Source organism: Ahaetulla prasina, chromosome 1 (genome assembly GCF_028640845.1).
Source record: "Ahaetulla prasina isolate Xishuangbanna chromosome 1, ASM2864084v1, whole genome shotgun sequence".
NCBI lineage: Eukaryota > Metazoa > Chordata > Lepidosauria > Squamata > Colubridae > Ahaetulla > Ahaetulla prasina.
The window spans coordinates 93,344,140-93,372,019 of NC_080539.1; the positions used below are offsets into that span (position 1 = coordinate 93,344,140).

The window sequence follows — 27,880 nt, forward strand, 5'->3', positions numbered from 1 at the left end:
GACAATTTGATTCTGGGTATAATTTTCAAATTTGTTCTAATGGGCACAAACATGGGCTCAGAACTGTTAACTTCTCTCCAGTGAATCATAAGAGGAGGGCAAAGACTCCGTTCACATACAATGAAACAATACAACATCATGGACACACACACCAGATCAACTGCATTTTCAACTATCAGAGTAATGTCATCTGAATAGCAGAGGTTTATTGATGGGTTGGTATTTTGCCTTAAAATCATGCTGATCTTCTTCCAACTCAACTCCTCTATATATATTCCACATATAACTTGCATAAATAAACAACCTTGTCTCACTCGTTTCCCAACCTGGAGCCATTCTGGTTCATTATGTTCTGCTGGATTACAGTTTCCTGATCTGTGTATATTTTTGCACTAGGGCAATGAGATATTTTGGGATTCCCATTTTCCTAAGTACAGCTTGACATGACTGACATAATCAATAGTCCCTCTGTAATCAATGAAGCACATATTGATTTTTTTTTTGCATTCTTTGGCTTCATCAATTATTTGGTGGGCATCAGAAATAATGTAATCATATCACTTGGCCTATGGAGATTCTCAGTCATCCGGGTCATGGTTGTCGCAAAGGTGCTTTTTCAGGAGGCAACTGGACTTTGTTTTTTTCTATTTCTATTCTCTGTTTTTTGCTTTTCATCCAAGAAGCTTCTTAGAAGGCTGTTACAGATAAGTCTGTGATGTCTGCATCTCAAACTGAGGAGCAAATGGTTCCTGTAATCTACAATTTTACTGGAAATCCCTTCATATTCCCACACCATTCGAATGGGAGTATGAACAGATTTCCAGAAAAATTGCAGACTACAGGACCATTTGCACCTCAGTTTAAGGATTTAAGGATATTTTACAATAGTTTGCACACACAGTTAAATTTTCTTTCTTTGATATTGGTACAGTATTATCATGTGTAAACAACCGGACCCATATGTGCAGACTTCAAGCTAACTACCTTATTAGGTTCTGCCTAAAATACAGAACTCTCCCCAGTCTGGCGGCCTATTCTTGGGAACAATTAGATAGACAGAAAGGAACTTGGGAGGGAGTCAGACCTAACCTTTTTTGTGGTTGCGCAGTGACTTCAGGCTAGTCTGCACTTGATCCCCCTTCCCTGCCAGATTGGTTGCTTCCCACCAAGTATTTATGCTGACTTTTTCCAATCTGTCAGTCACTGTTTCGTTTTTCTGATTTGCTGGCATAGTTGGTTCAAAAAATTGCAGGTGGTTCTTTGGTTGCTTTCTGCAGATATTCTATAAATATCTGTAGCCTTCCAACTTGGCATTGATGAAAGTGTTGACCTAACTTCACCTTGTAATACTAGGGGTACTTGTCAGGAATACCTTCTGAATTGTTTTCAATACTAGTGTATCTACTGTATAGAATTCCATTATTTTCCTTCCATCTTTGTTTTTCTTAGAGTCAATCACTACTTATCTATTAACATCCTTTAGAATACCAATTCAAGGTTGGAACGTCCTTCTGAATTTGGAGATTTTTTTGGGAATAATTTTATTATTTTCCTCTGTTTGTTTCCACCTTCATTGTTTTTACTAATACTGTTATCATTCTGCTTCTTGTTTCAACTCTCTGAAATTCTTTATTAACTTCCTGAGATCTTTGTCATTCTTTGCTTTGGCTTCTATTCTCTTTCACGGCTTGTTCTAACATCCAGTTTGCCATTTTCTGTTTCTTGACTTTTGTCAGTCTCCTTTCTCATTCATCCATAACAACATCCTTAAATTCATTCCACAATTCCTCTGGCTGTGTGTCAATAAAGTTCAGGACTTCAAAGCAAATATGAAGGAGGCAGGGAATGCTGAAGGTCCCATCCCCGAGTGAGATATACCTGGTGGGACCCAGAAGAAGGGCCTTCTCTGTGGTGGCTCCCTCTCATTGGAACATCATTCCCCCAGAGATTAGAATGCCCCCCACTCTAATAATCTTCCAGAAGGCACTGCCAGAGGGCAGTGCCTTAATTATATTAATTTATTTGATTCTTTTTATTAGTTTTATTGTTTTAAATGAGGTTTTATATTCTGTAAGCTGCCTTGAGTCACCGTGGGCAAATAGGCAGCAATATTAAGTAAGTAAGTAAGTAAGTAAGTAAGTAAGTAAGTAAGTAAGTAAGTAAGTGATGTTTTCCCTGGAAATGGTGGATGCATGTTCAAGATGATATGGAAACTGGCTGACCTTCTTCTTTAGCTTAATTTAGAACTTGCACATCAAAAATAATCAATTCATTATCTCTTTTACAGTCAGCCCTGTCACATTTTCACTGTTATAAATGAGTTTTTACCTTTTCCTATCAATAATGTAGCCAATTTGACTTATGTGTACTCCTTCTGTTGTTATTCATATACAGTATATAGTATTCATTTTTGTTACTGTAAAAGTGTGCTGGCAATGACAAAAAAAATCATTAGATTGTCAGAAACTGTTGTAGTTGAAGCATACACCTGTCCATGAAGTATAATCAGTATTATTTGATCACTGATTGCAATGTAGCCAAGTACTGTTCTTGCTGTATTCTGTTTAACTATAAAAGCAACGCTGTCCCTTCTTTGTTTTTCAAGATTTGAGTAGTAAACAATGGAATCTTCTGATTGAAAATATCCAATCCTTAATACTCCAAAAGAGCCTCAGTCTTCCCTGGTAGCATGTTGAATGTTATCTGACATGAGCAGCCCTGCACTGTCAGTGATTTGATATTTCCTATCCATATGATTTTGTTAATAAAATAAAGTAGTGGTTTACCACTGCCTTCACCCACACACTGCCTTTGCTTCTGTCACTAAAGTGACCTTTTATTTATTTATTTATTTATTATTTACATTTCTATACCGCCCTTCTCCGAAGACTCAGGGCGGTTTACAGCCAAGTTAAAAAGACATATACAAAAATTAAAACACAATATTTGAAATTTAAAAATCTGAAACCATAAGGCCGAATATTAAAATAACAAGAAATAAAACCACTCAATTAAAAATTACTCTTAGGCCAACCCTGCTCGTTGAAACAAAAAAGTCTTGAGCTCGCGCTTAAAGGCCCGGAGGTCGGGAAGAAGGCGTAGCCCCAGAGGCAGTTCGTTCCATAGGGTAGGTGCCCCAGCAGAGAAGGCTTTTCCCCTAGGGGCCGCCAGCCGACATTGTTTAGCTGACGGCACCCCGAGGAGACCCTCCCTGTGGGAGCGCACAGGTCAATGGGAGGCTATTGGCGGCAGTAGGCGGTCCCGTAAGTAACCTGGTCCTATTCCATGGAGCGCTTTAAAGGTGATCACCAACACCTTGAATTGCACGCGGAAGACCACCGACAACCAGTGCAGCTTGCGTAGGAGAGGTGTTATATGGAAGCTCCGAGACGCTCCCTCTATCCCCCGCGCAGCCGCATTCTGTACCAGTTGAAGTCTCCCGGTGCTCTTCAAGGGGAGCCCCATGTAGAGAGCATTGCAGTAATCCAGGCGGGAGGTAACGAGGGCATGAGTGACCGTGCATAACGAATCCTGGTCCAGGAAGGGACGCAGTTGGCGGATCAGGCGAACCTGATAAAAAGCTCCCCTGGCAACGACCGTCAAGTGTTCCTCCAACGACAGCCATGCATCCAGGAGAACGCCTAAGCTGCGAACCAACTCCCTGGGAGTGACTCGCCCCCCACAGTCAGCAACGGAACCAGCTGACTGTACCGGGACGCCGGCATCCACAGCCACTCCGTCTTGGATGGGTTGAGTCGAAGTCTGTTTGTCCCCATCTAGACCCGAACGGCTTCAAGGCACCGGGACATCACATCAACGGCTTCGTTGGGGTGATCCGGGGTGGAAATGTACAGTTGAGTGTCATCAGCGTACAGCTGGCAACTCACCCCAAAACCACGGATGATCTCCCCCAACGGTTTCATATAGATGTTGAACAGGAGGGGCGAGAGAACCGACCCCTGCAGCACCCCACATATGAGGTGCCTCGCAGTCGATCTCTGCCCCCCTGCCAACACTGTCTGCAAGCGGTCGAAGAGGAGAACCACTGAAAAATGGTGCCCTCCACTACCAGGCTCCCCAACCGCTGCAGCAAGATACCATGGTCGATGGTATCAAAAGCCGCTGACAGATCAAGTAGGACCAGGATAGAGGAACAACCCCTATCCCGGGCCCTCCAGAGAACATCAATCAACGCGACCAAAGCCGTCTCCGTGCTGTACCCAGGTTGGAAGCCGGACTGGCACGGGTCTAGATAAACAGTTTCATCCAGGTACCGAGGGAGCTGATGTGCCACAACACTCTCAACAACCTTCGCCACAAAACGAAGGTTAGAGACCGGACGGTAGTTTGATAAAATAGCTTTTTTTTTTTTTGCCTCTAGCATCTTTCTATATTGCTGCTGTCCAATATAGGTATCTGTTTGCTCTGCCTGGGCTTCTTGGATAACCCTAAGTAACCCTGCTGTGATTTTGTATGTTTGTCATATGCTTGCAGGTTTCATCGCTCATCCTTCCCACGCACGCACATTCCACTCTACAATGAGACAATACAGCAAAACCATGATAATTTACTATGGTATTAAAAACCCTTATTCAGAAAAGATTATTCCTGGTGTATTTGAAACTTGACAAATACAATGCTGGCACTTTTTAAGAAGAGAAAAGCAAGACTTTTCATTTCCAGCCTATTAGCTCCATTCCTACTTTTTTAAAGAAAATATATTTAATGATCTATGTTCAATATCATAACAATACTACCATACTTTGAAAAACTATGGGAACTCTTGTTTGAAAATGAGCTAACATTTTTATCCCACAGAGACTACATTCTAAGTCAGATATTTATAAATAATGTTTCCTATAATCCAGATTTTAAAGTGCCATAAACTATTTACCAAGATCTTTTGATACAGAATGTTTTCAGAACATTAAGGTCTTTTTGAAAATCTTATAGATAATCTTTTTTAATTTAGTCTTCCCTTGGGAAATTGTTCTTGTTGAGAAAAGTTTACATAGAATTTCCTGGTTCTAATAGGCAGATCAACAATTTTTGCTCTTCTCTTCTTTATTTTGTTATGCTCCACAGTTATTATTTTTCAACACAAACCTCGATCCTGTGGCATTGGGGATTGGCTCAAGGCAGGATGGGAGCTAGATTCTGATTGGGTACCAGGAGTCTGTGATGGCATCTGGCTACCTGCAACATACATGGAGAGAAAAAATAAATGACTTGTTCCTAACAATGCAAAAGAGGTAATAAAAATCATACAGATATTCTAAAAAGTGGTTTATGCAACTGTGCTAGATACAGTGAAAAATATGGTATCTATTCCAAATAGACATTTTTCTTTTATATAATCCATGGAAACATGCATAACATATTTAATCAAAAAGCATCCTGAAATGCTTTATTTTGTACCGAGTCTGTTTTCAAACTTATTGACATAATTCAATTTATAGCTCTCAAAATATATATTTTAGGAAAGAATTTACAAAATCCAAGGCGGCTGAACAGTGGGATTCATCCTATTAGCTTGCACTGGCTTACAGCCAGGAAAACATGGACAGCTGCCAATCTTAGAACCAGATAAATTCTATCTATACTGTTTGGGGGAAAAAATCCACTGAATCAATGGATTTAATGCTGGTGCCAAGATATAACACAGTAATAAACCAATACATATCTACAGCCTGTGGTGTGCACTTTGTTATCCAAATAAGAGCTTAGTTCATAATTTACATCTGGTAAAAAAACAAAAAACTAGCATGCAAATTGGAATAGGATGGAATCCAAGTCAGTGTTTAACCAAAGGGAACATGACTTCATAAATAGCAACACAAGCAGATTTACATCTTGACCTGAATATCTGCATAGCTGTGGGCAAAGTGCAGACAGAAAGCTTGGTTCAGCATCGTTGTATCTATGAGGCGATTTGGGTTTGCCTTCTTTTCTCCTCTTTTGTTTCCCCCTCTTACAATAGTCACCTAGGGAGGGATGGAGAATCCAGATCAGGGTTTTGTTTTTATATTTTTGCTGTACTGTTTTCTTACTTAAAATCACTCCTGAACTGCTTCGCTCCTGTGGGTTGGCTCCTACCACCATTGTACTGGACCTTTTGCTGGAATGAAGCTTGCATCTACCTATAGCTTCTTGCTTGACTTCCAAATCTGTTCTGAAAAACTGGGAGTTCTCTAAAAGCAGGTTTAGGGGTCATGTGGAGGTAGGGGGTTGGAAAGAAATATCTTGCCAATTAGAAGACTGCTATGTTATTGAGGCTTCCTAGAGCAGTGAAGAATTATTTAACACAATAAGGAAAACAGCTCACCCAACTGTACTGCCCCCCAGATGTGATCAGAATATGACTTGTTACATAATTATTAACAAAGCCAGCCACAAACTGCTGGCAAGAGAAGTGACGGCTTTAATAAGATATTCCAAAGCAACTATACTGTACTACCCCACTGTACATATTGTTAATGAGTCTTTAAACTGATATGCAGGTTTCAAAAATACAAATACCATTTGTTTCGAGTGGCTGATAATAATCAAAGCAAGCATGAAGAGAAAATTTAATCACATCTGCCACGGCTAGGTCCTAAAGAAAATCCCTCTAGTAAAGGTCCTATTTCTATTAAAAGGCAATCACTTGCCAGCCATCCCAACCACATTTACAGTCAGGGTCCACAGCAAAGGAGAAAATTTATTTATTTATTGTTGATTTTATATCCTATGTTTCACTTTATACAGCAAGGTGATTTATAGCAACCCAAAATATAAATGATAGACATACAAGTAAAAATTATACAATTACAATCAAGGTAAAATAAAAACCAGCACCATTAAAATAAAAATAAATTCAACTAACAAATGTTTGGTGAAAAAACAGGAGTCCTTATTTCCCTAAATTTTGAGAGGCGGGGCAACAAGAGAAATCCCTTTCCTATATAGGCAGCAGTGGGATTTTAAAACTATCTTTTCTTAATAACCTAAATCATGGCTGAGCAACCTTTTGGTTTGCCTGGGCCAAACTGAGTGAAGTGGAATTGTCTTGCACCTCATATAAATATAGTTAATATAGTTAATATACCTAAATAACAAACTTCCTTTATTTTCCATATTTCTTATTATTTTTTGGGACTAGTTGCAAAAGATTTTGCAAAGTTTTCTGCAAGCTAACTTTTCCCTTTCAGTAAATCTATTTGATATGATTCTGAGAATTTGTTTTCCAGGTTGTGAAGAGCAACTATGGGCTTAACAGCAGGCCATCTATATTAATGTTACAGCACATTTAAATGATTCAATAAACAGGCATTGTAATCTGGACAGTTCATGTTAAGAAGCAACTTAGATGCAAATTTATTGTGTCACAGTCTGATTATCAATTCACTATGGAATAGATTCCTTTAAAAATAGAAGTATTGATTTGAAAACTGAGGTTCTTAGGAATGTAACAAATATTTCAATATAACACCACCTGATGGTGACCAAACAACTAGCTTTTTGTAGTTTATTTATTTTAATATGAAAATATATTTCTCTGAAGAGTGAAAGCCTGCTGGTTCTGTAAAATGCTGAGAAAGACTTGAATCTAAATACTATACCACCAGTAGTATAACATTTTCCTCTTAACATTCTGAATTCTATATTTCTTCTTGAACTCTTTTTAGTGTTTCTTATTTTGGCTGAATTACTGATCTCTAGAAGCCAAATGACACATGGGTACGAGATGTAATTTCACTTATTTGAGACTAAGAAATTTCTGTATTTATTGAGAGTTTTCCTGTATAAAGGTAGTCCTCATTTAGCAACCACAATTTGAATTAGCAACTCTGTCATTAAATGAAGCAGTCACTAAGTGAAACCATGGATGTGCTTATGATCTTACTTCAGCTTTCTTTTGCTTTACAACACTGTGAAGATTGATTGTAAAGTTATTTTTTATTACTGTCGTAACTGTGAATGGTAGCTAAACAAGGTGGCCAAATAATGTAATTTGTATTTCATATTTTGTTCAATTTGCTTAAATGGAGTTTTAAGAAATCTTTCTGGGATACTAGGAATGAACAAACTAGTTAACATCTCATTCCACACATCTGTATATAGTCTAAACTAGAATAAAATAGAACTAAAATAGAACTGTAGTAACATGGGAAAATACTCTCAGTTATCTCATCACAGTTAGGCAAATATAAATAAAGCAAAAATACCATTTAACTGGACCTTTACCTTGTAAAGTGGACTTCAGATACATTGAAACATTGTTGATTTATCTGTTAAATAATATTTACATCATTTATGTAAATACCCCAATAAATTGATGCAAATGACATAATTTGAATTTAATAGATACTCCATCAGCCTGAGTGCTACATTAAATCAAGATACAAGGGTTTTTGGAAACTAGTGTCAAACTCTTGGCAGCCCACAACAGAAAGCAATATTCTCCCTGGCTTTGTTAAAACAAGAATAGATTCAAGTTACAGAAATCTCAGCAACTGGATAATTTTCACTTTCACAACCTGATATATTCCTTCGCTACTTAAGACAGATTTTTCCAATCTTTTCCTAAGGGACTTTGTATGAACTGATAGGAGGTGATTTTCTTAACCGTTAAGAGTACAATGTTCAGCGGACCAGGGAAGGGAATCCTCTCAGGCTGTGAAACTATCATTACATCATGACTGTGAACAACATAGTTCAAATGGCAGATAAAGCTAATCACTCAAAGCATTTCCAAAGGCAGGTCATAAAGTCAATTACAATATTTTCTTATCCTTCCCTCCCCACCCTGCCACAAGCAAAGAATCCAAAATATATCTTTCTGCAAATCTCATGTGAAGTTTCTCCTAGCCCAAAACATGATAATCAGATGTTCTCAATTGATATTGTGAGATTGGGGCCAAGGATAAATAATTGCAAGGGCCTTTTTCTCTTTCCATACGTTGCATGATGCATCAATTACAAAAAAATAATAATCAACCAATTTACACATTGAATTTCAAGGAGAGCTGTTAGAATGATATAGAAGAAGAGATCTCTAACTAGAAAATTGCTGAAAAGTATTTTTGGCAATTATTGGCAATTTGGACAGAAACGATTCGATCCAAAAACCTTTGTGAACAAGATGTGTCAAGAATTCTAATGAATTATATAGCCCAACACTATGAGGTAGTTTTGAATATATTATAGATGAATGGGATAAGTCACTTGTTGGTCTTTAAGGTATCAATCAATCAGATTTACAAAGCTACCTCTTTGGAACCTACCACAGCTTTACTGAAAATAGCAAAAATATTCAATTGCTTTTTAAAAATTGAGCTATGTGCTTACAATATATACAAGCTAGAATGTATAAAGGTACTTCAGATTTATGTTGGAAATGCAGAAAACATGAAGGGCCATTGTTGTTATATATGACAACTGCTGCAACCAAGTAGATGCTTCCTTACACTGTTACATTAATCTAATTGTTATCCTCTGGGATTTTCAGCTTCCTATAGGGATATTTTGGTACAGAGATTGTAATATTACAATAAATTGTAATAAAATGCCTCTACATTCTGGCAAGCTCTTGAGGTGAGGCAGAGATCATAACCAGACAGTAAGTATTATTATAAAATCTATAATGCTCACTATTTTTTTCTCCAAAGCTCACTTAAGAATAAGTAAGTCTCATCAAAACAAAACACTAACTTTATTTTTCAATGAGATGATATATTTCAGCATTAGAATGAACAGAAGACAAACCCAATGATTCTCTGCTATAAGCAAACAGTAATTTCCGGTAAGCGGCAAAAAATACAAAAATTTACCCCAAATATGCCTAAAATATTGCTATTAGATAGGCATTTAAGGAAATTTGAAAAACGTTTCAATGATCTATCATATCATATATACCACTTCAATGCAAAACTGTAAATATCTATATTGGAGTATCTTAATTTATGATATGTAGTGCCTCTAGCATTCATGAGATTTAAGTTGACCTAAAGCTAAGCTTGCCTAAGACTTGCAAAATTTATATAAATACAAATCGTTAACAAAATTTTGTTAAGGGGACAAAGAAGCATAGGGCAGATTAGTCACGTCTTTAAAATTGTACGCACGGGTTTATGTGATTTCTACATAATGGAAAAAAAAGATCTACAGCACTATGCCAACATATTTATAAGAACTGAATGTTATGCTTATTTATAAGGAATTGAGAGAAAAATGTTTTACCCTTTTAAAAAATGAAGCCATCTAGCTATTTTCAAGCATAAATGTGTAAATAAGTACATTTTTTTACTCTTTCGTTGTTAGGAGAAAATCCATGTTTCAACATTTAGTTCAACATCCATTTGCCATTCGCTGTTCATCATCACACTCATGCTCATTCATACACACACACACGCTCTTTTCATCTAACCTGAAAGTTTCATTTAAATTTCATTATGCTATATCTGAACAAACCAGAGCATAAACTATAATATTAAGCTGTTTTATACAAACTGTAGTTTTCCTGCTTTTAAATTATATTTCTGATTACTTAGCCATTACCATTTTATTTTTATTATTGTTAACCACAATGAACAGAAAACAAAGATTATAAATTCAATAAAACAACATAGACTGTCTGGCCATGACACGATAGAAGAGGAGATAGAAAATTTGTTATTATAATATTATTTAATATTACAGTATAACCAAGTATAACCATAATGGTGAGACTGTACAAAATCAAACTTATTATGTCATCAATTGTTACATGTTTTCTGAAGCAGTAACAAAAATTATACTTGATCACTTTTCGTAGGAATACCAGATCTGAACTGCAAAAAGCCAGCTGAACAAAAACAGATCCAGGAAACTACAGACCTATCAGCCTGACCTCGATACCAGGGAAGATTCTGGAAAAGATAATCAAGCAAAGACTCACCGAACACGTAGAAGCAAACAAAGTAATAACCAAAAGCCAACATGGGTTTGTCAAAAACAGATCATGCATTATTTGACAAAGTGACAAAATTAGTGGACCAGAGGAATGCTGTCAATATAATTTACTTGGACTTCAGTAAAGCATTTGATAAAGTAGACCATAACCTACTACTAGATAAAGTAGAAAAATGTGGGTTAGACAACACCACCACCAGATGGATTCGTAACTGGCTGACCAACCGCACTCAACGTGTAGTCCTCAATGGAACGACAGCCACATGGAGGGAAGTATGCAGTGGAGTACCCCAAGGTTCTGTTTTAGGCCCAGTACTCTTCAATATCTTCATCAATGACTTGGACGAGGGGATAGATGGGGAACTCATCAAATTTGCAGATGACACCAAGCTGGCAGGAATAGCCAACACTCCAGAAGATAGGCTCAAGAGATAGAAGGATCTTGACAGATTTGAACATTGGGCGCTATCTAACAAAATGAAATTCAACAGTGAAAAAAGTAAGGTTCTACATTTAGGCAAACCCCCCAAAATGCACAGGTACCATATATGTGGTACCTTGCTCAATAGTAGTAATTGTGAGATGGATCTTGGGAGTCCTAGTGGACAACCATTTAGATATGAGCCAGCAGTGTGCAGCAGCTGCTAAAAAAGCCAACACAATTCTGGGCTGCATAAACAGAGGGATAGAATCAAGATCACGTGAAGTGTTAATACCACTTTATAATGCCTTGGTAAGGCCACACTTGAAATATTGCATTCAGTTTTGGTCGCCATGACATAAAAAATATGTTGAGATTCTAGAAAGAGTACAGAGAAGAGCAACAAAGATGATTGGGGCGGAGGCTAAAACATATGAAGAACGGTTGCAGGAACTTGGTATGTCTAGTTTAATGAAAAGAAGGATTAGGGGAGACATGATAGCAGTGTTCCAATATCTCAGGGGTTGCCACAAACAAGAGGGAGTCAAACTATTCTCCAAAGCACCTGAGGGTAGAACAAGAAGCAATGGGTGGAAACTAATCAAGGAGAGAAGCAACTTAGAACTAAGGAGAAATTTCCTGACAGTTAGAACAACTTGCCTGCAGAAGTTGTGAATGCTCCAACACTGGGAAAAAATTAAGAAAATGTTGGATAACCATTTGTCTGAAATGGTGTAGGGTTTCCGGCCTGGACAGGGGGTTGGACTAGAAGGCCTCCAAGATCCCTTCCAGCTCTGTTGTTGTTGTTGTTGTTGTTGTTGTTGTTGTTGTTGTTGTTGTTGTTATTATTATTATTATTATTATTATTATTATTATTATTATTATTATCAGCAAAAATGAAGTATTTTCTGTATCACTTTGCTTCTATCACTTTTTTGTTGTTGGTTGATTTGTTTCATAGCCCAGAGCTGGTAACCCTAACTTTCAGAACCTTCTACAATCCTGGCATTTCACGAAGGACATGCACCTAGTAGTAACTGTAATGAATAGACCCTGTTTTAACTTACTTTAGGTTATCATCAAATGATATAATGATGGTTATGTAGCTTTGAAATACCAGCATTTGTTTTTATTTCCACTAAAGCAATTTCACCTTAGAGAAGAAAACACCTTTGATCTAGAAGCTGAAAAACCCATTACAACTAAATTAATGTTGGCAGCCAACAAATTACTTTGGTTTATTTGTTAGCCTTTGTCTTAATTCAGCAGCACTGTTCTTATATATTAGTGGTTCTAGGCAAGGATTGCAGTCTATTGGCATTTATATTTATTGGTGCTCTTGCCACTAATATAATGGAACCAGAAAACATCCAAAGAACATAGTACAAATTATGTGGGCTATTATATGTGAACAAATAGCTGTTAATTGTAGCAAGTTATAGATGCTTTTTTTACTGAATATATTTTAAAGGTTTCGTTTTACTTTATTGGTTCATGCACTAACAGATGATCAAGGAAATTAAAAACATCAAATATAGTATTTAATGATTATACCATTTAAAAAGATTTCTTTTTTAATAACTGGGATATTCCCCACTCATTCTTAATTTTATCCGTGGATCAATAAATTAAAACATGAATATAAGAAAAAAAGAATTACCTAATTACCTAAATTAGAAATTTAAAACGAAGAATTAGAAAAAACGAATATGGATACATATTATTTTTTGTTTTCAGTTTTTAAATCAGATTGTGTTTTGATTAAAAATTTCCATTTGACTGAAACTATTGTTGGTCACTGGCTTCTTTGGTTTTGTCAACAGCAAGCCATCCTGTATGAGCCAGAGGAAAAAAATCAGATAAAAAACCAGTAGTTTCCTGAGACTGATTTTCTCTCATTTGAATTTTCTTTCCAAATATATCACTTCTGACCAGGGGCAGGTTTCAAAACCCGTTGCTACCGGTTCGCTTGTGGGCATGCACAGAAGTGTCTGAGTGGGTGGGCGGAGCCTCCTGCCGCCACTGCTACTGGTTCGCCTAATGCAGGGCGAACCGGTAGCAACCCACCACTGCTTCTGACCGTAAGCCAGAGATAAAAAACCATTATTTCTAATTTTTGTATAGCAATTTAAAGCACTCCAAGTAGGACAATAACAGCAGTAATAGCAATAAAAAGGAAAGTATTATTTCCTTCATTACACTACATCCTCAGTGTAGTATAAAAGATTAACATATATATTCGGATGGGCATTTCTTGATGTCAGGGAACTTTTATCTCTTTTTTTAAGGACAGTTATTTTTGATTACTAAAGAATACCCACAAAAATAGGGCAAATATAAATTAAATAGATGCATATTCGTAGTCGAGTCAATCAGAAGATCACCAATTTTGGCACAATGTTATAGCCATCAACAGGCACATTAGAAACTAAATGCTAAAGGAAAGTGTTATTTATCTTTATGTGAAACATAACACTGTTTGGTATTTGTCTGTGGTAATATAATCCAGTTTGTTTTACAAAAAGGCAAATGCCTGAGGTATTTCAATTTCTCAGACATTTTCAAAATTTGCATCAAAATAGGCAGATTCATAAATAAATAGATCCAAAGATGGAAATTGTTATCATTTTTGTGGAAATGCTACTATACTTTTTAATATCTACCTAATCAAGAAATTAGTGCAGGATTGCCTTGATTTCAATGGAGTATTATTTTACAGAATGAGAATATAAGCTTGTTCGGAAATGTCATATTTCTATAAGATTTCAAATAAATAGATTTTAGTTGTTCAAAAACATGGAAATGCCACTGCATTCTTAGCTAAGCCTAATGAAGAAGAATATACTTTGTTCTTTAATGTTCAGGAGTCCAGCAACAGTTTTATTTTCTGTCTGTTGTTGGAGTGCTAAAGAAAATACTTTTTCTTTCCAACAATTTCTATATCAAAAAGTTAAGTTTTGATCTGCAAGCTTTCAATGCTCTAATCATGATAGCAATTGTCTTTTTTTACAAGCAAGGTGTCTAATTTCACTATCACATCTGTTAAAATGCCAAATCAAGCAGACATACTGTTTGATAATTGGATAGTACCTCTGTTCCTTGAGTCAATGAAAGCTTTGATTTCTGGCAAAAGTGAAAGAAATCAATACATTATTTTTGCTGCATTAACCCATTGGATTTCAGTGTGCACTGAACAGATTGGCAGTGTTAGGTGATGATTCACTGAGAACTGATTTGAAGCTTGGCTTTGCATGAAGTGAATTGAACATAGTATTTCTACCAAAAGAAGACATAAAATATAATGGCATGTTTTTACACAAATTATCTTTTGATTGATAATACAGATAATTTGAACACATAGATGAACTGGCATATATTTTGTAATTTTGAATGAGATATACAAAATAACTTTTAAGGTTTTTTTCCTTTTGATCAGCCATTGCATCCATGATATCTGCAAGATTATTTTGCTTGCTATATACCGTATATACTCGAGTATAAGCCGACCCGAATATAAGCCGAGGTACCTAATTTTACCACAAAAAACTGGGAAAAACTATTGACTCGAGTATAAGCCTAGGGTGGGAAATGAGGCAGCTACTGGTCAATGTAAAAAATAAAGATAGAGCCAAGTAAAATAACATGAATATTTATTTGAACGAAAAACAATAAAAGTGCAAAAGGGGGTCCCCAAAAAGAATATGGTATCAAAAATACAGTATCTTTAAAAGTAACAGCAACCAAGCTAACGAGAGCTAAAATCCCTCAAAACTGGAGTTCTCCTCCTCATCATCTGTTTGTCCAAACAGAGCTTCAGCTACTTCAGCTTCTGTGATGTTATCCGCATATACGTTGTCGTCATCACTGAGTTCACAGTCGTCATCATCACTGCTGTCACTCTCATACAATGCGCTGTCTTCACTGCCATCCATAGCATTACTAATGCCACATTTCTTGAAGGCACGTTGCACCATGTCCTCTGGAATATCTTCCCATGCATCACGAACCCACTGTGCTATTAGTTCTATGTCTGGCTTTCTCAGATTTCCAACTTTTGTCAGACGAGCTTGACCAGATGTCATCCATTCATGCCACATCCTTCGCACACGGTCCTTGAAAGGTTTATTTAAACTGACATCTAGGGGCTGCAATACAGATGTAAGCCCACCTGGAATAACGGCCAAAGTGACTTGAGATGACTTTGCCAATTTTTTTATGTCATCAGATGTGTGGGCTCTGAACATATCCCAAACTAACAGTGATCTTCTAGTCCAGTCCCCACTCCTCAAGCAAGAGATCCTATACTGTTTCAGACAAAGGATTGTCCAGTCTGTTCTTTAAAAACCCTCCAGGAATGAAGTGTCCAATAAGGTTCAAATTGCAAGTAGTCCTCAATTTAAGACTGCAATTGAGCCCAAAACGTTGTTTTGTTATTTTTCCCTAACCGTGTATGTATCCCCCTGCCCCCCATTTTACGTCAGGCTGCCATCAAAGCGAAGCACGGCTGAATATTATTATTATTATCATTATCATCATTATCATCATCATCATCATCATTATTATTATTATTATTATTATCATTATCATTATTATCATTATCATCATCATCATCATTATCATTATTATTATTATTATTATTATCATTATCATTATTATCATTATCATCATCATCATCATTATTATTATTATCATTATCATTATTATCATCATCATTATTATTATTATTATTATTATTATCATTATCATTATCATCATCATCATCATTATTATTATTATTATTATTATTATTATTATTATTATTATATTATTATTATACCGCCTTCTCCCGAAGGACTCAGTGCGGTGAAGTAAGATTCAACAGCTGCAGGGAGGAGCTGGCTCTGTGTTTGTGTGTGTGTAGTATGCGCGTTGGCGCCCTGTTTCCTGGTGCTCTGCTCCCTGACCCCAGTGGCAGTCCTTACTCTCTCTCCTCTTTCTTTCCTTCTCGTTCCCCAGTTCAGAGCTCGGACTGCTCTTATTTTCACTCCCCTTTTCTTTCTTTCCTTCTATTATTATTATTATTATTATTATTATTATTATTATTATTATAATAAAATTATTATTATAATTATTATAATTATAATAATAATTATAATAATAATAATAATAATAATAATAATAATAATAATAATAATAATAATAATTATTATTATTATTATACCGCCCTTCTCCCGAAGGACTCAGTGCGGTGAAGTAAGATTCAACAGCGGCAGGGAGGAGCTGGCTCTGTGTTTGTGTGTGTGTAGTATGCGCGTTGGCGCCCTGTTTCCTGGTGCTCTGCTCCCTGACCCCAGTGGCAGTCCTTACTCTCTCTCCTCTTTCTTTCCTTCTCGTTCCCCAGTTCAGAGCTCGGACTGCTCTTATTTTCACTCCCCTTTTCTTTCTTTCCTTCCTTACACCAGCCGCCCACCTATGCCAAGGTCTCCTGGCTCTTTCGCTCTCTGTAAGCAGCGGCTTCTCGGCAGCGTCGCCCCTCCCTCCATGGATCGGCTCCTTCCCCAGCACTGAAGGCATCCTTAGGAATACACCTCCACCTCCAGGAAAATAAAAGAGGCAGAGAAGGTAAATCGCCCGCCCGTTCGGAAAGGAAGGGAGAGGACTCCAATGGAAGAAGGAGAGGAGAATTACCAATAACAAACACAAAGCGCTGGGTTAGAGGTGCCTTGTCATGTACAAGGAGATCAGAGAGGGCAACCACCGCGAAACAATAATCAGACTCAAAACAGGCTGCTTATTTGCCATTTGCTCTGGGTAGAACGGGTTTTTTTTAAAAAAAAAATTGGTTTGGAGAAGGAAAGCTAATTTGCTGATCTGCGCGAGGGTCGGTTTCTTTGCCTCCTTCTTCTTCCTCCTCCTTCTTCCCACCCTAGCTTGCAATGCCCCATCTCTCCTCCTCCTCCTCCTCCTGCCCCTCTCGGTCTGGGCGTTCATGTCTTGCCTTTGCGGAGGGGAGGTGTTGGGGGGGGGGAGGGGTTGGGAATAGATTTGGCAGAGGAGATTACCGTAATTTTGCTCGCTGTTTACGAGCAAGTCTCGGGTGATCTGGGTTACAATGTTCACTCGGGGGAGTGAAACGCAAAGTATAGTTAGCCTGAAAAAAAACTGAACCGTGTGACTGGCGGGAGAGAAGGACGGCGCCACGAGGGGCGGGGAGAAATCGTTTGTTCTTGCCGTATTTCTCCGCTTTCCAAGAGGCTTTTCTTTTCACCTCTTTCTCCCACCTCCCCAATTTCCATAGGGAAAAACCCTGGGGAAAACTTGGCAAAAATAAAATAAAATAAAAAGTACTGAGTGCAAATGTTTTTTTATACTGTAGTTGGAGTTTTCCACGTTTCTTTTCACATTCAAGGCAGCATTCTCCCCCATCCCTCGCTGCTTTTCCAAAACATGCTTTGAAACCTTTGCATTTTATTGGGATGTATTCGTGACAAACGCCCCCTCCGCCCCCTCCGAGGGCGAGAGGAGGACGAGTGAGAGGAGGGCGAGAGTGACAAACGCCCCCTCCGCCCCCACCGCGGGCAAGAGGAGGACGAGTGAGAGGGGGGCGAAAATGTCGAACGCCCCCTCCCCCCCCCCCCCGCCCCCCCCGCGCCGCCGCCAACAAAAAGTGGCGGAAGAAAACGCCGGAGGCCAGCCGCCGCCCCAAAACGAGCCGGCCGAGCTGGCAAAGCATGCCGGCAGCATTTGGGCTCGTCCTGCCGGCACTTCACGGCGGCCTCCCCCCACCCACCCACCCCCCGCCCGCACTCAATTTCGGCTGGAGAGGAGGCGAGGGTGACAACGCCCCTCCGCCTCCGAGGCGAGAGGAGGACGAGTGAGAGGGGCGAAAATGTCAACGCCCCTCCGCCCCTCCGCCGACCACCGCCGCCGCCGCCATCAAAAGCGGCAGAAGAAAACGCCGAGGCCAGCCGCCGCCAAAACGAGCCGGCCGAGCTGGCAAAGCATGCCGGCAGCATTTGGGCCCGCCCTGCCGGCACTCCACGGCGGCCCCCCCCCACCCACCCACCCCCCCCCACTGCCGCTTCGCACTCAATTTCGGCTTTTCGGAGAGGAGGGTGAGGGTGACAAACGCCCCCTCCGCCCCCTCCGAGGGCGAGCGGAGGACGAGTGAGAGGGGGGCGAAAATGTCGAACGCCCCCTCCGCCCCCCGCCCCCTCCGCCGACCACCGCCGCCGCCGCCATCAAAAAGCGGCGGAAGAAAACGCCGGAGGCCAGCCGCCGCCCCAAAACGAGCCGGCCGAGCTGGCAAAGCATGCCGGCAGCATTTGGGCTCGTCCTGCCGGCCCAGCTGCAAGGGTAGACTCGAGTATAAGCCAAGGGGGCGCTTTTCAGCACAAAAAACGTGCTGAAAAACTCGGCTTATACTCGAGTATATACGGTATTAGCCATTGAAAATTTGCCATGATAGAGTTAAAAGGAATAGTTATGAACAAGTCCTGAATATAATCTCCTCCAAATGGTCTCTGGCAGAACTCAGTTTCATCAACTTGCAAAATGTCACCAGGGCATATGCTAATCTGGCCTCAAGGGGGAAGATATTCCATAAAATAGGGACCTAAGACTGAGAAGCAATCTTTAGAATCCCTTACCCCTTAATCTTCCCCCAAAGGGAGATCACTGTTTCTGCGAGGAAGCAAGCACCAGGTTGGTAAATTCTATTGGGAGAAGTGGGACTGAAGTACCCAAGAGCCCAGCCATACAAGGCTTTATAACAGCATTCTGAATTGCTTCTTGGCAATGGCAATTTTCATTCATCAATAAACAGTCTATTGCATTTTGAACCAGCCAAAATGTCTGGGTGATCTTCATCTTACTGACCTTCATCTGACTAAGCAAGCAATACTGATGCTATGTTATCCCAAGTATGAATCAAGAATTAAAGAATTTGTTTTCCCAAGAGCATCTTACCATCTCATCAACTTTCCCCCAAAAGTTGAACATTGTAGATAGGATAATTCTTGTTCAAAACAGGTGAGTTGAAGTGACGGCTCTTCAACATATTACTTAGTTGGATCCTGAAATGTCAAGAATGGAGGCCTGGGAGCCAGATCTGGCCTGCAGAGTACTAAGATCTGGCTCGTGGGGCCACCCTGAAAACAGCAAAGGACCAGCCTGCAGTGCCTCTGCCAGCAAAAACGGAGCTTGGCCCTCCTGAGCTCCCTTTTTGCTGGCAGAGGGCTGCAGGAGGCCATCACAGCTGAAAACGGAGCTCACAAGGGCCGCAGGTAGCATTCCCAAGCTCCGTTTCCACTGCCAGAGGGTTGCAGGAGGCCGTCGCAGCTGAAACGGAACTCAGGAGCCCGTTTTCGCTGGAAGAGCGCTCAGGCCACTACAAGTGCCCCCGACATGAGTCACATTGAGCTGGTCACTCCCACCCTGGTCCTCCAAGGTCAAACAACTCTGATGTAGCCCTCAATGAAATTGAGTTTGACATCCCTGATCTAAAGTAACTATTTCTTAATTAAATCATAAATACTCATATATTTTGTTTTGACTTTTGTCTTCCTAGCTAAGAATATTAATATTATGTTTCCTATAAAAGCTGAACATTATTTAGAGAATTTAAGGCTTGTATGTATATGTATATCAAGAAAGTACTAAAAAAATAGAAAATTAGTAAAAGGAGGAAGAGAATAAGGAGAGAGAAAATGTATGAATGAATGAATGCTGCTTTGAACGTACAAATTTGCATACTGAACTGTGTTGCAGACCTTACTGCTTGAAAGCTCTGTCTTTTACCCTTCCTTTAATTTGTCTGCAGAGCTAAATGGATAGATTTTCCCTTGACAGTATTTTGGTGCTCACCTGGAACCAAGCCTGGGACCCTGATAATTGCAATGCATTACACACAGACTAAACAGCCTTCTAAAGGCCAGATTACACCTTGGCTGATTGGTGTCATAGCGACAATAGAATGCAGTTATAAACTCCGTGAAATTGGCCATTTAAGCTGTGTTTATGGTTGCTTTGTGTGCTGATAAATCTAGAATAGAAGTGCCATTCTCTCTGTAAAAACAATTGCTATATATAAAAAGATGCCTCAAGCAAGTTTTCACTCACTGTTTGTAAAGATCTAGCACAATCTGACCTGATTTTTCATTTTAAATTCCTGGTTATTAACAAAATATACCATATTAAGTGATTTTTCCAAAGTAAATTATTAATCCATTTCATATCCAAACTACAGTTTCTCTCACAGAAGGAATGAGAAGTAGACATTTGAATTTCCTTACAGTATGCAATGTTTTCTAGATTAGCTTTATACCTGTATACTTATTTTCATGATATGAAATAATAGATTTTAGTTTGTTGTGTAGGCTAAAACTAACAATATGAAGAAAAGTGAAGTAATGAGAAAATACAATAATAATTCAGTGACAGAAAAACTTGATCTAGGGGTTTGGATACCGTGTTTCTCCGAAAATAAGACCCTGTCTTATATTTTTTTGAACCCTGAAATAAGCGCTTGGCCTTATTGCCATGTGCTCAAAAGCCCAATTGGGCTTATTTTCAGGGGATGTCTTATTTGGGGGGAAACAGGGTAATATCCTCAGAGTTTTCCCATCCCTATATAGTCTTATAGGTCAGAGGTCCCCAACCCCTGGTCCATGGACTGGCACCAGGCCGCAGTATGCCAGAAACCGGACTGTACAAATAAGCGAAGCAGGCAGCATATGAAACCATGCCCACTCGGGTCTGCAGAAAAACTTCTCTCCATGGAACTGGTCCCTGGTGCCGAAAAGGTTGGGGGCCACTGTTATAGGCTACATTTCATACTTCTCCAGAGAGAAGGTACCATACAAGAGAGCTCCACCGTCTGGACATAATTTATATTTATTTATTTTCGTGAAGCCATTGTTAAAGTTCAAAGAAAGTGCAAGAAAAAGGAATTTAAAGTGGTTCATCTAATTTTTATAGTAGTGTGTCCTGCATTTATGCTGTTCACACAATTACAGTATGTCAGAATAAGGTTCTGGCATTGCATGAACTTCTAGTGACCAACATTGCAATGTCCCAGCAGTTATTTACTGCCATAGTCATTGAAGCCTATACTCAACTCCACAACTCTAAGACAAAACTGGAAGCATATTTGTGCAGTTTATTTTGTGGATGCATTTACTTAGAAACAAGTTCCACCTTGTTTAATAATTCTTAACCCCAGGTAACCCAACTGCTGTGAGTGTTTCAGTACATTTTTTTGAGTACATCTTGAATATGCTTCAATAAAAACACCAACTTTAAGCCACAACGTTATCCATGTTTACTCATAGGTAAACCTGATTTGATTTTAGGGGAGTCGTCTCCCTTTAGGTATGCATAGGATTTTGAAACTGAACAAAATTAAAAACTCGTATGTGGCTTTCTATCACACTACCTACATAGTAACACTAAAATTATATGGGGAATTTCAAAGTAAGTAACCATCAAGCAGTATTAAAAGTAAAGTAATAGAGTTCAAAGAAAGTGCAAGAAAAAGGAATTTAAAAAAGAATTGGGAATCTACTTTGGAGAGAGAAGGAAAATAACCAGGAGGGGAAGATAAGAAGACCTAAGACAGCTTTGGCATTTTCGGAAGGCAGAACAATCTATAACCCGCCTCTTTTTTGTGACCTCTTTTCTCTTGTTCTGCTTTCAAACATATCCTTCGCTTCTCAGGTGCTTTCTGCTACACTTTTGGCTTCTTCATCACTTCCTCTTTGGACGATGACAACATATGGCTGCAGAAGGAAGGACCAGAATGCTTTGGGCTTTAGTCTCACCTGGGATCAAAGTATAGATGGTCCAAGTGTAAAATGGTCCTTAGTAAAATGTCTGCAGAAATTTATTAAATGTATAAATTTCACCCTCTGCTTATTGGTCACCTACATCAAGGTATCAAGTACAATGGTGCGGTAATCAGATGTCTCCTTGTTCTTCCCCTCTGGCTGCCATGCATACTAGCAACATCCTCTGCTGATACAGACATAGAGAGCAGAATGCTGTCATGCCAGGGGATATGTTGTAAAGTATTGCACTTAACTTAAAAGGCAGAAAAAGAACCAATCTTCTAAGAGTTAAAGCAAGTGCCTCCTGCCAAACATTGCTCATTTCAGAATGCTAACCAGATGCCAGTTTCAGTGTCAATGTAGTTTTCCAGATAGCTGACTAACAAAAAGGATTAGAGGAATGTAACAAGTTCCACATTTGAAAATTAAAGATACGGTAGTAAAAAAAAAGAAAAGAAGATGGTGCTACCCTCTAGACCAGGGGTGTCAAACTCAAGGCCCGTGGGCCACATCCAGCCCATGGGGTGCTTAAATCTGGCCCGTGGGGCCGGCCTTGATATATCAAAGGACCAACCCACGGTGCCTCTGGCGGCTAAAGGGCTGTGTGCGGGGCGCCCACACCTCATTTTCACCCTCCATGGAGTCCTGCAGCACTCTGCTGGCTGAAAAATGGACCGAAAGAGTGCTGCAGGAAGCCATAGAGGGTGAAAACGAGGTGCAGGTGGGCTGCTCATAGATCCCACACAGTCCGTTTTGACTGGTAGGGTGCTGCAGGAGACATTCGTCTCGCCCCCTGTGGAGGAGAACTGAAATCCAGTTTGACATTCCTGCTCTAGACTGTTGGAATGATAAATGGAATGATTTCCCAAACCATCATAGGCAGTTGTGGGCAAGAAGATTGACTTTAAATTAAGAGTTCACTGACAAGAGAAAACAACTGGAGTGTTTGTGGAATTGCCTCCCAAAAGGAAAGTCTGGTCAGGAACACTTCCATGATAATCTTGGAGAAGAAAGGTGTGTTGTAAAATTTTACGGTTCTGTATTTTTCTATACAGGCATGTTAAGAAAAACAGCACTGGCTTTCTCATAACTGCTTGCCTATTATTCTTTCTCCTCACTATTTATTCCTTTAGCATTTACTTTTTTTGTCTGAAAAGCTTAATATTTGGCTGCCCTCTGAAGGAAACAGGCATATTTGACAGATAAAAGATTTTATTCATCATCTAATTCAGAATATGGGGTGGAAATGGGGGAACAAATCAACTGCTGTGCATTTAAGATTCTAACAACCCTGCAATTTTGTATAGCCATTTCCCTCCACCCCACCCCATCCCGTTCTTTCGAGGAAACTGCTTTTATTCTGCTAATAACTAACCACAGTTAGAGCAGCATGGATCCGATTAGTAGTTCTTATGGTACAAAAAGGAGGGGGTAGCTGCGAACACAGTTGCCAATTTGTCCACCTGGGTCTCCAGGAGAAAGATTAGATGAAAGCTTGCTCTTTTATTACTGACTTCATCTCTCGTCTATACTTAGGGATTTTTTGAGCTGAGGTACTGCTTTTTTAAAGGTCTAATTTGACCACCTCAAAAAGCTTCCCTTCGATTTACCTCCATATACCCGAGAGCAACTTACAGAGGCATACAATATTTCAAATGAGCCAAAAAAAAATTCCCCTCTATGTCCAATATTTTTCATCACATTTATACAGTAAAAGTAAAAGTGCCGTCTTTTATTATTCAATGGCGGCAATTGAGTGTGCTTTTTGTTAGTTTTCTTTTTGATCCAAAGAGACTGTCTTGCTTCTTACGCCAAGTTTCAAATTTTTAAAATTGTTCAAAGTGGATGGATGTGTTTCAGTGGCAAAGGGTACAATGCTGGAAGACCTGAAAGACCCAGTTAGGAATAGATCATCATGGACAACATTTATCTATATCGGGGTGGGCACTTTATTTTCATGATTACTGTGGAGGGCTGCCACCACCACTGCCCACCCCAGACCTGTATCCTAGCCAAAGCTGCATGGCCACCCTGCGACGCCATCAGCGCTACTCCACCCCCTCTGCAGCCATGCATCAATACCTTGCCCCCTCCTCTCAATGCTCCATCCCTGCCTCAGGATGGACTCGGATCACCCATTGGCTGGATGGGCCATAAAATGCCCAGGTCCGAACTATATAGTTGCGAAGAATCAAAAATAACTTGATAAAACATAATCAGTCAAGCAAAACTTCAAAACCAGCAGATGGTTTACCGAGGAATCATTCAATGAGACAAAAACCTGGTGTATATCCATAGGTGAAATCCAGCAGGTTCTGGCAGGTTCTGGAGAACCGATAGCAGAAATTTTGAGTAGTTCTGAGAACCGGTAGTAGAAATTTTGAGTAGTTCGGAGAACCGGCAAATCTGGCTGCCAGAGTGGGGTGGGAATGGAGATTTTGCAATATCCTTCCCCTGGAGTGAGGTGGGAATGGAGATTTTGCAGTATCCTTCCCCTGGAGTGGGGAGGGAATGGAGATTTTGCAGTATCCTTCCCCTGCCATGCCCACAAAGCCACATGCCCACAAAGCCACGCCCACAAAACCGGTAGTAAAAAAATTTGGATTTCACCACTGTGTATATCCCGCTAAGTGCTTTGTTGAATCCTGTCCAGTATGTGAAGACAGCCATGAAGCCAGCATCAAAATATAAGTGAAAAAAATATATACAACTAAAAAAGAGAAACTAAATCCTGATGTGTTTACTCACACTATTTTCACAAAAATATAGAAGAACTTCACCCTATTTACCTAATGGAGATGCTGTAGGAGAGGGGGAAATTATCTCTTCCATTTACACACAGACAAAACACACAGAGAGTGTTTGCGGATTCAGGGTTGAGGAAATTATAAAGATCCTCCAAACACTGGAGAAATGGATGTCAAATCTGGTAAAAATGCTAACTAACGCCAGCATTCTGAGCTTTCAGAACACTAGCATTTCTGCTCCCTGGAGGAGAAAATGCTAGGGAATGCTGTTATTCTCACAATTGTGGGGTGGGGAGGGAGAGTTGGATTCACAGATGTGATGGGAGGCCTGTGCCTTCTCCCCATCTCACCACACCAGGCTGGGCATGAACCTTCACCCCAGAGTTCCCTTTATGCAGTCACTTAACTGCAACTTGAAGACCTGTGATTGCAGTTGTTGAGCAAAGCAGTCATGTGGCATCTTGCTTAACAACCTCTTCATTCAGTGAGCGAGATTCTGAACCCAATTATGATTGTAAATGGAGGACTACCTGTACTGTATTGCTTCCAATCTATAATATAGTGTAAACGAGAGATAAATAGGAGCTTATACAAAAAGGCTACCTTCAGTTCTTGCAGCATTGCACTGCATTTTTACAGTTCCATAAAATTTACATGTACAAGCAGACATGATTTGACCATGGTATAAAGTATGAAATGGCCATGAGAAAATCCCTGGCCCAAAATACAGCGGCTAGGCTCTTAAATGGTCCTAAAAGATCAAAACATAATGTATTACTTCACTTCAATTCAAAGTAATGGTTATAGCCCAAACTGGATTGAGACCAAAGTATTTAAAATCTGCTTGACATATAGGAAAGCTAGAGAGGTTTCTTTCTGAATCTATCTTTTACTGCAGTTAGGCTTATCTTTATAGAAATACTGTTAGTATACTGTGGGTTAGCTGAACCCACAGTAGTACTGAATTCTCCCTAATGGAACAGTCCACGGAGGTGGTGGTAGGAGTATTTAAATCTATATCTATATATCTCTATCTGTAATTAATATGGATTGATATTCCTGCCACCTTCCCCAGAAACTGTTCCCATTTTGTAGAATTCAGTACTACTGGAGGGTTAGCTAACTCCAGCACTCGGTTTTTGAATGTAGAGGAGTGGAACCCCCCATCTGTTTTTTTTCCTTGGGGCCTTTATGGTGTCTTAGGTAATTTTCAAACCAACTTTCTAACTAATTGATTTTCTGTGTCTTCTATGTCTCGTGTTCTCCTGCCTTCCTTAATGTTGCTTTTAAATTAATACTGTCTTAAAATTTAAAGTCTAATTATTTCTCTTAGTGTAATAAACTATTTTTGGCAAATGGAATAGATACAAATACTGTGTTTTCCCAAAAATAATACCCTGTCTTATATTTTTTTTAAACCCCGATATAAGCGCTTGGCCTTATTTTCGGGGAGGTCTTATTATTTTGGGACGCATGGAGCAAGATGGGGATCCTCTTGCCGTCTTATCTGATTTCCAGCTGTATCTCCCTAACCCTAACCAGAGGAAATGGCGGGGACCGGCTGCACATGCATTTAAATATTTTCGAGGGAGGTCTTATTTTGGGGGGAAGGCTTTGTCAGACCTGGAAACCATACTAGACTTTAGGGTTCCAGACGCTGCCACATTTTTCCCCTGAGGGGAAGAAGGAGGGCTGAGGGGTATGGTAACATTCTTCAAGCGGTCAAGGTCGGATGGTGTTCACATCTGCAGGAAGAGTGGCAAGAAGATATTCGAATGAACTGGGAGAACGTGGGACCATGTGACCATCAAAGGGGTCAGGGGGGTGGGACTCTTGGGGTTTGTATAATTGGGAAAAGAATCCGGAAGTTCAGTTTTGGAATTTCACTCATCGTGTGCCAGTTTCCTCATGCTAGTAAAGAACTCTGAAAAACAATGGCTTCTGAGTTTTTTTTATGCAGAAGAGGTTTTTCTGGAACCTTGACAGGCTTATTTTCAGGGGAGGTCTTATTTTTGGGGAAACACGGTATATAAATAAGTACATTCTGAATGCATGACATACAGTGCTTGGACTCAAATCACAACCTAAACATGAGAGAGAGGAGAAGGGAGGGGTCAAAACATGAACTTTGGGCCCTCTCAAGTAATGCTAAGTCACAACTCAGCACAGGGGTGTCAAATTCGTGGCCCACGGGCTGGATGTGTCACACGCTGGCCACGCCCATCCCCATTTTAGCAAAGGGGAAAAAAGTCGCAATACATCATCACATGACGACAATGTGAGAATTAAAGTTTGACACACATAACTTAGCATTATTGTATAGCAACAGAATGTCTTACTCAAAAGTAAGGACCTTCTTCTAATCCCAAATAGAACCTTTGGGATAGACATGGACCAGAAAACAGTCTTATCTCTAGTGGCCTTAACACTATAGGAACATATTGCCCTGGGAAATGGCCCTCTTGTTCCTGCTTTTAAAAACCGTTTTTTAAAGGCATCCTTGATTACTGTTGTCCTTCCAGAAATTATTACAGACACAGGTGTTTTGGAGGCCCCTTGGGAAATGAATGGTTATTATTGGGCCTAATGTATTATGGTAGGTGTGTGATTTTTGTTTGTTTGTTTTTAGTGTCTTTTACGATGTAAATTGCTGAGTTCTATGGTATACAAACATAATAATAAACATTTGACATTATTGATTTCTTATGTATAGTAGAAGGTAGATTGAAATTCATGGGTGCAGTGTCCAGAATCATGATTGAAACATGCCAAAAAATTGTTTATTTATTTATTTGCTTGTTAAATTTATTTGTTGCCCATCCTGCTATGGAGCTACTCTGGGCAGCTTACAATAATTAAACGAAGAAAAATTATTTTAAAATGAATGAATAAATAAATAAATGGGAAGGTAATCTCACAAATATATATAAAAGAACAGCACATTATATCCTAAAACTAGAGTATTCCAATTAAAG

General features: G+C 39.5%; 1 protein-coding gene across 9 annotated transcripts in view; it reads right to left on the reverse strand.

The window, feature by feature from the left end:
• Nucleotides 1-27,880, reverse strand: part of ARID1B (AT-rich interaction domain 1B) — a 489,414-nt gene that overhangs the window by 100,702 nt on the left and 360,832 nt on the right. For 8 of the 9 annotated variants that reach the window (XM_058168923.1, XM_058168915.1, XM_058168857.1 and 5 more), the window contains exons 7-8: nt 5,859-5,984; nt 5,107-5,196 (exon numbers count right to left, since the gene is read on the reverse strand). In XM_058168923.1, coding sequence (XP_058024906.1) covers nt 5,107-5,196; nt 5,859-5,984 — 216 coding nt within the window. The remainder of the gene's footprint in view (nt 1-5,106; nt 5,197-5,858; nt 5,985-27,880) is intronic. The other variant, XM_058168874.1, reaches the window with a different exon arrangement.